The following is a 12,069-nucleotide window of genomic DNA, read 5'->3' as shown; positions in this document are numbered from 1 at the left end:
ATTACAGGATGCTCCTTTTCAAATAACATGGCCTAGATTTTTCCAATAGAGACTGACATGCAGTATGTTAGTGCTTTAGCTTTGCTAAAGGAGTGTGCTTTTGGTGGAAATCTTTTGCTTGTCCCCAGTTAGTACACTTTGTTTTGCATCATAGAGCTGTCTCAGAATGTGCAAACCATATTTCTTTGAAACTGAACTGGAAAATAAGTTTCTGTGGTGTACCTTCAGCCACTGGAGGACAATCAATTCAAGGGTACAAAATACAGCTAGTAAAACCATGCAACATATTTATATAACGTGGATGTGTCAGATCCCAAGCCCCAGTGCTTTTCTTCTACACACTATTTGTCTTGCCTTTGGGCAAGTCATCAGACCAACTGTAGATGTCCACCTCTGAATTGTCATGGTTGCCTTCTTGGTCAGCGGAGAGACTGATCGAGTGCTTTTGAGGCACAAATTCTCTCCTTCTAAAGTCCATAAGTAAGTTATGTCAGCTGATTTATGTTGTACCTGTGTTGTTGGTTTTTTTTGTTTGTTTGTTTGTTTTTGTTTAAACTCTTTCTGACTTGGTCATAAAGGGAATTTAGATAGAGTTTAAAATCACGTCTACATACTAGATGATTACAATTAAGTGACTGTGAAGGCAAAGAGGATGCTAGCAGGTAGTAGATCACCCACAGAAATGCAGAAGTGATCACAGTTGTTCTCTCTTGCTGAGACTCTGGTTGTGTGTTGAAATTTATGATAACTTTAGTCCAGTCCTGTTCAACAAGTGATACACTTTTATATACAGCAATCTCAACTGTTTTTATGTGAGGGAGCTTAGTCAGTATATATATAAAATCTTTCTACACTATTCATTGCTCACTGGTAACAAACGTAATAATTGAGAGTAATGCATCTGAAACGAGCAAGTGAGGAAACTGTTTTCTTACTACATATTTGTCAGCTGTTTTCTTTGTCATCGTACTTTCTCCAGTGTACTCGTGCCATTCTTACATGCTCTTATTAGTGGTCTTTTTAGAAGAATTCTTTACAGCAGGAGGACTGTAACATTTTTTTTGAGTTTTGGGAACATTTTGTTTTTGTATGACCTTGCGTGAACCGAGGAAGCAGCAGGAGCCACAGTGACATCTAAGAATAATCCTCTTTTTATTTTCCACATGCCAAGGAGAGACCCCTCCTGGAAAGGTCAGGAGAAGCCACAGGACAGAGAGGCTCATATTCTCATAAAGAAAAGTCTGGGGAATTCCAGTGGCTGTTCAGACTGAATATTAGCAGAAAAATTAGGACATTTTTTTCCTACGTCATTTTTATTTTAAAGTCTCAGGGCAAGATAATTAAAGGACCTTTGGTCAGAAACTGTGTTTCAAAGTACAGGATTGCTATCTGAAATCCAGTTGACTCTACTCCTTTACTAATTGTCATACATTTGCTTTTGTATGTCAGAGGTTTTATGCGATGTAAGTCCCACATCTGTTTGTAGTTCTCTCAAAACTTTTGTGGATTTATGCATTATCTTGCCTTCCTGAACCTGAGATTCTACCACTTAGTTTTCTCTTTCTGTGTCACCAATAGAAGTGATCTGAGTCACTCTTGAAATGTGATATGAATTTCAGTCAGTGTAGGTAAAGTAGAAGTTTAAAGTCAGCTCCTCATTGTAATGCCTTACTAGAAATAGTTGAAGGGGGGGGATGGGGTTGGAAATCAGAAAGCCAACCCCAATTAAAATTATATACACTGGCAGGATGCACTGGGTGACAGCATATGGCAGTGTTCAAGAAGCACCATCTTTATTCGAAGTGTTTATGCTTTAAAATTTGTCTGATAGTTTTCCATTTAATGCGAAAAAATGTGTGTTCTACCTGCTGGTCAGTAAACCTAATTCCTCCTCCCCTTGCAGATAACTGCACATTGCAATCAACGTTTTGGCTTTCTGATGAAAGGCTGAAAAAGCAAAGGACCTTACCATGCTTTCCTAGTCTTATTTAATGGGATATTTGTAATTCAGGTAGTAAGTTTTATCATTAAAAATTGATTTTGAGGAAATGCATGCTCTCGCCTTGTTTCTTCTATAACTGTGAAGGCTTTTGTTTTCACTGCCATTTCTGTATAAGTGAAGATAATCTCTACAAAGAGGCTCTGATATTGACCTGTCGTATCACGTGTTGCTTATCAAGCAGTAAAGAAATTGAATTTCATTTTATCTGTTATCTGGAGCTTCTTATTAAATCATCCGGCAGTTGAGAGATGGTGTGGGGTCAACAGGTTCTGTCTCTTTTGCCAACTATCCCTGGATTATTAACCTTTGGAGAATTACTAAAGCTGTTCTTTATTTTATTCCATAACGTTTGGTTAAATCGTTTTGATCCATAAATTGTTGCAAGTGAATGGCACATCCATGTAATTCTTTTACTTAATGCAGTTTCTGGATAAGGAATGAGGACTTAGTAGTCTGTGTAAATGTAGAGATCTTTTATTACTGTTTTTTCTTTTCTTTTAATATTCTCCTGATGCTTCTGTTTTTAATTGAGAGTAACAGCAGTCAGACTGGGTGATGGATCTGAGTCAGAGAGCAAATGGTAGCGTTTGTTTGCCAAGAGGTGCGGTGAGAGTGATGAGGAGGAATATAACAGAGTTCAGGTGCTGAGGGCAGGAGGCAGAGCTGGGGCTGTGTGGAGGTCGAAGCAGCCACAGCAGGCAGGGGGTCTGGCAGGGAGCAGCACGCCCACTGGAGAGGGGCTCTGGAGGACAAGGTAGGTTTATTGGAGGAAATCATACAGACCGAAGGGCATAACGAGGCAGTTAGTAAGAATTGTACTTTACCGTCTGCAGCTAAAACTGGGATTGAAGCCCTCCTTCTTCAGTCTCTCATATGAAGAATGAATTATGTATTTTCACTGACCTAAAGGTCAACACCCCGACACCATCAAACCCTCCATATGCCTTGTTGCTGTGTTTCTTTTGGAGGATGTGACCCTGGTGGTCAGGATGTTCATGTTTAAGTGCTTGGTACAGTCACAGGATATTGAGTTTCTAGCAACAACAGGAGGCCAAAATACTTTCCGCTGTCACCACAAGGAGCTGCCTTCAGTGTTAAATGTGTTTTCTATTGCAGAGAAAGGCTTGAAAAAAATAAATTATAAATACCCCTTTCCCAATTTTAATTTTAAAAACAGGATTAAGTAACAATAAAAATGTGTTGCTTCTTGCAATTTCTAAACTCAAAATCAAGGTATCTTTAAAAATCCTCCCCCTCGTTAGAACTTGATTCAGAGTATTAACTTGGAAATGAATAAGCCAAACTATTGCTTTTCAAATAACTTGGCTTAATGCTTAGGTCTTCATTTAGTGTCTGGGCACTGTTATGCTTTCAAACTTGTTCTAAGAAAGACAGCATGAACTCTTCTAAGAAGGAGCTAGATCTGAGGAGCCATCAGTAGAGTTCACATTCCTGCATAGGCACCGGAAAGTCAAGTGTAAATGAAATCTCTGAAGGGCTGCTGCTCTGAGCCACTGCTGCCTGGTGGCCAGAGCACAGATGACCTGGGAGATGGGGACCACTCAGTTTTCTTCTGGCACTGGCAGTAAATCACCTTGGAGCTTTGAACAAGCCATTAACCTTTTTGTGTCTTTTCCTCCTTGCAGAAAAAAGATTAACAACACTTACCGGTCTCACGGGGGTAATTGGTAAATTAACATTTGGAAAATATTAAGGACTTTCTGCCATTGTTAGTATTATTGAAACTCCAGCTGATAGGTTAAGAAATGAATAGATTTTGAGAGAGTCTTATTTCTTCCCTCTTTGGCAGAGGGTTCTGATTTGGCATAATTAGGTCAATGAAAAAGCAAGAAGTCAAGGACTTGGATGCCCAGGCATTTTGGATAAAAGTTCTAGCTATGGCTGAAAGAGGGAAGGTGGGGAAAAACAACTGGGAAGACAGATTAAATGAATTACTGGGTTTAGTAGTATAGAAAGAATATCCAAAGATCAGAAAGAATGCGTAAATCAAAATTAATTCACAATTAAGAAAACGTTTCAGGAAGATGGAGTACCTTAAGTGTGAGGGAGAAAGGAAAAAATGGTAGTTGAACATGCCCTTTTGCCGCTATCTAGAAAAAAATTATTTTTAATGAGATGCTGGGATTTTTGGGAAACCTGCTCAGAAATTCAATGGTGTTTTATCTGAGAAAAAATAATTATTGGGAGATTGCTTTCTAGTGAGGTGTTACAGATGGAGGCTTTGTGGTGTGGTAGTTTAAAACAATCGGTCTTTACCTCTAGAGATCCCTGAGATGAATGTTGCCCAGAGGCGAGAGTAAAATTGTGTTTTTAAAGCATCATTTTAGGAGCAGTGGGAATTTTGGCAGAGTTTACCAAAGCTGTTGAGAGACTCTGCAGACTTTAATTACCATCTCAATATTGCAGAAGTTGTTTAATTTCTGCCAAAGAAGGGAATAGTTGTGAGAAAGTGAGATCACACTCTGTCTTTCATTCTTCCGTTTTTGACAGGTGAATAAAGGATGCTTTTCAATAGCTCCTCTGCTACTGTTACACATTTGTAAAATTTGCATAGAATTGTAAAATAATTTTTCTTCAAGATTAACAAAGTTCTTATTTTTTTCTTCTCTTTTTTGAAAGTCCTGTACCCCATAGTGTGAATGCATTTTAAGGCTCGCCAGAATGGAAGCAAGATGAAAATGTAGTACATTTTCTGTTACTGAAAGTCTGCTTCAAACACTAATAGTTTCAACCTTCATGACCAGACAAATTGTATCACATTATGCTTCTTTTAGAGGTTCCGGTAAACTTTAAAATCAAATTTGAATTCTGCCTCTGTTGTGGGTGGTTGGAGGCACAACCTGGATTAGTATGATAAAGGAAAAAAAATAAAATGACAAGAAGCAATCCATTTTAGACAGAAAAATAAGCCTACAATACAAAACAACATTTTACTCTTTTAGACTGCAAAATTATCTAAATCACAGAATGTATAACTTTTTTTTTTAATTGCTGTTTATATGAGAAAAGGCTGATGTTTAAATTTTATTTATTTATTTTTTTAATGGTACTTTTCCTAAGCAACACCTGAGTTTGTTTTTTTCTAAGTACTTACGGTAGCCAAAGAAATACAGATTCTTTGAAGATTCTTACCAGCTCCATCAGTGGATCTACCTTGTTGATACTTTTTTGTTTACAACTGCCTCTCACCTGTCTGTACTTGCTAAAGCACTGGCCATTGTTTATTCTATTAAAGCCCTTTTATCTCCTTCTCTTCAAGTCTCTTATCTCTCAAGGACCTTTTCAACAGTATCTTTCAGCTTCAGATCTCTGTTGTCACATTATACAGTATTTTTAGAAAGCTACTGCCCAGGGAGTCTGTTTTTTCATTTGTGTGTTTCACCATATATATATGATAAATCAGTAATTCTGGGCAAAGGGAACATACTTGTCCAAAACCCAGAAAGGGAAGGATAGATCATGGAAACAAATAGGCACAATTTTTAATCCTTAACACTCATCATGTTTCTAGAAATACCTTTGTAATATGTAGAATTTGGTTGTTTTGGTGCTTGAAACTAAATGTTTGCAGTTTGTCTTGCAAACTGCATGCTGAATAGATTACACTGATTGACATTTCCTTATTTCAATATACCATCTGTGCTTTTGGCTGGCTGGTACCCTGGTTGGGACTCTCATTTCATAAATGCAAGTTACACAGGACAGTTAGGCCCAGAAAGAGAAATGCCATATTTCACTTCCTTGGATGATCTCAACTCTTTTGACCTTATACCAACAAGGACGCAAGGCTACAGCTGTACCTACAGCAGGCTCTATTTTCTCTGGTGAAGAAGTATGTATTAGCAGGGTATAAAGATCCCTTTGGTGTATTTCTAGTGAAACTCTAGCGTATATATAGTCATGGTCATGATTTTCATTGTGTAATCATTTTAATTAAGTTCAATGATAAAAGTTAGTCTTGCATGAGAAATGAATACGCTAGAGAGATGATGAAAGATTGATGACAGCTTGGGGAGTATCACATCCTCTGCTGGTGGACACGCACATGGGGAGAGCAGGTGAGCTTAGTCACAGTTCAGAGATTACCAGTTTAGAGCAGTGGCCAGGCAAAGTTTTGAGGGTCTGAAAGAAGCGGGATACAATGTGAATATCCAGAAGCACTTTTGCAATATTTCTCAGGGCTTTTGCTTGAATGAGTAGCCTCATTACCAAAATAATAAACATTAATTAATATCTGCATCATTTTTGTAACTGCTGGCTTAGTAAGATGATTAGTATAATTAGTACATAGCATTGCCTGGTGGCATGATAAATCATAGTGTAGTGACTGTTGACTCTTTACCCCACTGTGATGTATTATCTAATTTACTCAGGTAAAAATAATAATTATAAAAAAGAAAGAATTAAAAAAAAAAAGGATATCAAGAAGGGAAGCCAGTGGTGACATCTGGGTGGCCTTTTGGTCAATCTTCTTGCATCTGCTGTCTATATTCTCAATTGCTTTGAATTGCTACGCTATTAATTAACAATTCATTTTCTCACTGTTACTAAGTCTTAATCACTAATTGAAACCTACAGACAGAAGAAGAATAAAATAAAAAACAGGGAGGCCGTGGCAGTTTTTCCCTTCAGGGTACCTGTACAAAGGATGATACTTCTCCCAGTAATATGTCTGTGTGTGCTAGGTACATCCTCTGTTTTCACTTCCCTATAGCTATCATCTATATCTTACAGTTCTGTGCAAGGATGAAGAACATTAACAGCATTTTTCTTTGGTTTATTGTTTTCTAGAACCCATGAGAACACCCAAAACTTTGAAGATTGCTGAGATTCAGGCCAGACACATTGCTGTGGATTGGGAATCTCTGGGCTACAATATCACTCGTTGCCACACTTTCAATGTCACTATATGCTACCACTACTTCTGTGGACGCAATGAGAGCAAGGCAGACTGCTTGGACATGGACCCCAAAGCACCACAGCATGTTGTGGATCACCTGCCTCCATACACGAATGTCAGCCTCAAAATGATCTTAACCAACCCAGAAGGGAGGAAAGAAAGCGAGGAGACCATTATCCAGACAGATGAAGACGGTATGTATAAATGCTATTACACAAATTATATCCAAGTCTAGTCCAGACAGGTGGAAGGAAATGACTGTGTGTTACAATATGTGCTTTGAAGGATGGAAGTTCTGTCCTATTAATGTATTAATTAGGCCTCAAACAATAGCTTTAAAAATACTATAAATGTCACCCTGCATATATAGCCCAAACTGTCCCTGTAGCTCAAGTCATACTGAATATCTCACTTGCAAGAAAAAGGAAGGTAGTTTCCTAGTCATTGTAAAAATGCGTTAATGCAGGTGACAAGAATCACGCGGTGGTATTAGGTGAAGGCTTCCTCATGATATTTTTGGCGTGGTATTTGAAAATCAAGTTAATCTGTAAATGATATTTAAATATTCAGTTCCGTGCTTTAAGTCTATTCAAGATTTAAAACCTCATCAGCAAATATATTTAAGCAATAACTTGTGTATATTCTAGGTTTCAGTATATAGTATCCGTTAACTGTTTAAAAACACCCAGCAGAGTAAAGTAATATTTTGACAACTCCTCTTTAAAATGCTATGGGTGAAATTTCATTGACAAGGCAGTTTAACTTAATGTAGTTGGGGAGAAATAAAAAATAGACGTAGATGATGATGGTGACATTCAATGATTAGGCTATGAATCTTGGTATGAAAGAAATTAAAATAAAATTAGGTATTTTCTCTAATAAGGTTACAGCTGTGGAAATGAAGAACAATTTTAGTTTCCTTTTCTTACATTTAGACTTCATTAAAATATTGACAACAACAAAATGAAAATAGATAGCACTATAGGTAACAATAACAAAAAAGTAGTTGGGATAATATAAGACTGTAGCTACATAAAAACATAAAATTGAAAAAAAGTACAGTGTGTTTCCTTGCCTGTAAAATAAAGGAGCATGTATAGTTATACATATGGATAGCAATCAAGATTAGAATCTGGTAGCACTTTTTTGCCATATATTTTCTATTTTGTAAGAAGTGGAAGAGGAATATGTTTACTGTTGCAATAAAGAAGGGAGAACAGCTGATTAAATAGTCAGAATATGAGGATCTGTAGAGAGCTATAGAGAAATAGATGCATCATGTGAAGATTTATTGACATGGCCAGAATTAGAATGTTTCATGCAATTCAAATTTTAGCATTACTTTTTTTTTAAGTTAATTATAAATATAAGTCATGATGAATTATTTCTGTATATGGACTTACATTATGGATATTTATGGTTGCTATTTTCCTGAAAAAAAGTAGTAGTAATATTACTATGTCCATGGAAAATGGCTTTCTCTTTCTTTTTAACTGAATTTCCAAGAAGGATTATGGTTTCTGATAGCCTTTATCTAGTTAGGTGTGCAGTGATGGTGGTAGCTGGTCATTGCAGCAGTGCTTGTGAAGAGCAGAGTCATGTGCATGTACTTTGTCTTCTGTGTTTGTTGTGGGTTGCTCATGGAAAATGATACACATTAGGCAGGTTTTTGGACTAGCACGCCAGCATGCTGTCAGTGACCTTCTTTAAACTTAGCTTTGGTGTCCTAGGTACCCTGGTATAGAGGAAAATTCACTCAGGGATCAGAAGTTGCTAAGGTACACTATTTCAAGCAGATGTTGTTTTCAGGGAAAGATTAATGTATTTTAAAAGGTAGCTGTATTTAGACACACTGGTAATGGTAGTGCTTGTGACCTGAAAATAGCCTCTTGTGACGCCAAGTCAGTGATACTGACCTGTACTCAGCTCTGATGAGGCCACACCTGGAGTACTCCGTTCAGCTTCGGGTCCCTCAGTACAAGAAGGACATTGAGGCCCTGGAACATGTCCAGAGAAGGGCTACAAAGCTGGTGAAGGGCCTGGAACACAAGTCCTGTGAGGAGCAGCTGAGGGAACTGGGGTTGTTTAGTCTGGGGAAGAGGAGGCTCAGGGGAGACCTCATTGCTCTCGACAACTGCCTGAAAGGAAGGTGTGGGGAGCTGGGGGTCGGCCTCTTCTCACAGATAACTAGTGGTAGGACTAGAGGGAATGGCCTCAGGTTGCGCCAGGGGAGGTTCAGGCTGGAAATTAGGGGACACTTCTTCACTGAAAAGGTTGTGAGGAGTTGGAACAGGCTGCCCAGGGAAGTGGTTGGACTTGATCATCTTAGAGTCCTTAGGTCTTTTCCAACCTAAATGCTTCTATGATTGTATACTGTTGGGAGTAAAATGCAGGTTTTTAATTGTGTGCTATTGATTAACTTGAAAGTATATGTCCATTTTGTCACATACTTCAAAATACATGGCATGCAAGCAAGGTGAAGTCCTGAGGGCTTTTAGCCATCTCAGAGGATCAGAGCTGTACTCCCTCGTGTGTGGTTCCTTGAGCTCCCATAGCAGTAGTAAACCAATTTCTGTGTTTGGCTGCATATGTGTGTGGTGTGAGTTCAGTTCAATGTCGAAGTGACCAGGTATCCATCTAAACTCTGTTAAAAGACAGTTTGCTCCCTAAAGCAGGATTCCAACTAGGAGGATGAGATCTACAGTAAGATGCATGGTTCTGTGCCCTACATATTTCACTTAGACTCAGAAATAGCCTCATTGTCATCATGACTTTTGCAGGTTTTATGGAGTCAGTGTAATGTTAGTTACGTTATGGGGGCATTATCACTGATTTATTTATAAAAAGAAAATGGAGGGATCACAGTATTTTTCTATGATTTGGAAGTAACATTAATTAGAAATAGCCATTGATGACACGATTATCTCAAACTATGTACTTAATGTACATTTTGTAAATAGAAACTTTGAAAAGTTCAGATGATAACAACGCATAATTAACTTCATTAGCTTTTCTGTAGTGTGGTATTCTCTTCAATGCAGTTGTTTCTTACAAGGATCTGCTAATCAAGTAAAAACTTTGTAGACTGTTGGAGTTAGAGATACCTGCACAACGTTTTCCTCTCTCCATCTCCTCTCTCCTCTTTCCCATTTTGCCTTCGTCTTCTGTTGCTCTGACCATTTTCCTCATGCTTCCATCCCTCTGCATGCCTTCCCACTCCCCCCCCAGCCTCCCGATTTTACCATTCATCTCTCTTCTTCTGTCATCTCACCTCTTCAGTTCTGTCAGGAGCTTTAAACGTTTTTTAAAATCCATGATTCTCTAAATTCAGAGGAGATCAGACTTCGATGGATCTCTGCTGTGAGACAGGGAGCATCTCTGGTTTTGTATCACAAAGGTTTGTATGTATATAATGCTGGGCAGTTGGCTTTGGGGGTTCCAGAAGCAGACCATCTAGAGCACTGAGCAATAACTGAGCAACTTATTGTAACAGGGGCAGAATTAGCTCAGGAAATGATTAGTGGAAGAGTGGAGTGAGTTTCAGAAGCTCTGCTTCAGAAACCTTTGGAAACATGACTGACAAATGAAGAAGGTTTTAATAAGTTGTAATTCAGTATCTGGAAGAAAGCAAAACCAGGAGTGTCAAACGGCCTGAAATAGCCCTCTTTCTGACCAGAGAAGGATCAGAATACTCGTTGGTTTAAGTATTTCTATTTAGTTTGGGTTGTCAAAATTAATCTTTAAAGTATAGCAATTTGCAAGGAGCTAAATTCCACAGGAAAAAAAAAAAAAGAAACACTAGCAATGCACTGTTAAACAAGTTATACCAAAAGAATATGAAAACAAGGAAATTTGTGACTGATTTACAGCTGAAGTACCATATTTCACGGGGAGAGACCATACTTACCATTACTAAGATTTGGAACAAAGCTCTTGCTGAGTAGGTGGGGATGGACTGTGTTTGAAGGCCTAGAAAAAGGGAAAAGAGGAAGGCTCACACAATCTGGGGATGCATACATGCTGGGCAAAGATGTTTTGCATTTTGAACGAAGTACAAAAAACAGCAGTGAATTTATCACTTTGTATGAATCAGCAGTGCACACATTCTTGGAGCTGCATGACAAGGGCGCTGCGAACTCAGAGGAGCCCTTTTGAAGAACAGTGGATGGAATTGACACAGATAAATGTTTCCTTAATTTTTAATTGGGAACAGATGCAAAAGGCAGTGGATTAACAAGAACAGTGACAATAGCTCAGAGAGAGAATTTTCTCTATAGAGAAAGCAAATAATGAAACTCAAAGTATCTGATGGTGATTTTGTAATTAGTGAGGGAGTGTGTCAGCTAACAGCAAGAGAACAACTCATTGAAAAAGCTCACTTGTAATAGGATAAGTACTCATTTGGGGGCTTAAAATGTGCCAAAGCTTTGGTCTCAGTCAAAGGACTCACTCACTGGACGTAAGTGAGGCTTGCTGATCTTTTGCAGAGTATGGCTCATTCAGCTCTTTGGAGATACCTAGAGCTACAGTGCAGGGTCAAGTCACCCAGTGCCCACCTCTACCGTTACTCATGCTCCTGGGAAAATCCCAGGTGGCTCCCCCCTCTGGGAAACACCAGAGGAACGGAAAAATGTTACAGTGACAGGGCAAAGATAAAAGTAAAAGCAACGTACCTCGTATACTGGCTAAATGTGTGAAGAGGAAATATGTTCCACCAAGTACAAGAGGGAGGATTTTATAGTTGGAATCGTTACTATCTAGTATTTTTCTGTGTTTGATAGTAGGCTGTAAGTTGCCTTTAGAAGCACACACACAAACACATACATATACAATATATATTCCCCAATTGTTTTTTTCACATAAAGCATTTGCTACGAGAAGCATTGTATCCTTTGTGCTTTTTCAAGCTGTTCTAGCACCCCAGGAAAATACTGGGAAGGGTGGGGGGTGGAAGAGGACAGACAAAATATGTTTTGCTCAGAGGAAACAAAAAATGCTTCAAGGAACTTTGGAAGAACATGGATATAAAACTCTGTTTGTAACATACTTAAAGTAACAAAAATAGCACACCTGGGAAAAAGGTAATGCAGCAAGATGAACAGGCAGTATGTCTGACGCAGCTAGGAATGGAGGGCTGGCGGCAAAG

The 12,069-nt window shown here is 38.5% G+C and overlaps 1 protein-coding gene across 4 annotated transcripts in view; it reads left to right on the top strand.

Annotated features, from left to right (window-relative positions):
* PTPRK (protein tyrosine phosphatase receptor type K) overlaps positions 1-12,069 on the top strand; it is a 418,105-nt gene that overhangs the window by 310,847 nt on the left and 95,189 nt on the right. For all 4 annotated transcript variants that reach the window (XM_040551725.1, XM_040551724.1, XM_040551727.1 and 1 more), the window contains exon 8: positions 6,815-7,117. In XM_040551725.1, the coding sequence (XP_040407659.1) occupies positions 6,815-7,117 (303 nt within the window). The remainder of the gene's footprint in view (positions 1-6,814; positions 7,118-12,069) is intronic.

Source organism: Cygnus olor, chromosome 3, assembly GCF_009769625.2.
Source record: "Cygnus olor isolate bCygOlo1 chromosome 3, bCygOlo1.pri.v2, whole genome shotgun sequence".
NCBI classification, from domain to species: Eukaryota; Metazoa; Chordata; class Aves; order Anseriformes; family Anatidae; genus Cygnus; species Cygnus olor.
Note: the sequence above shows the minus strand (reverse complement) of the source record. Positions and strands in the feature narration are given on the sequence as shown.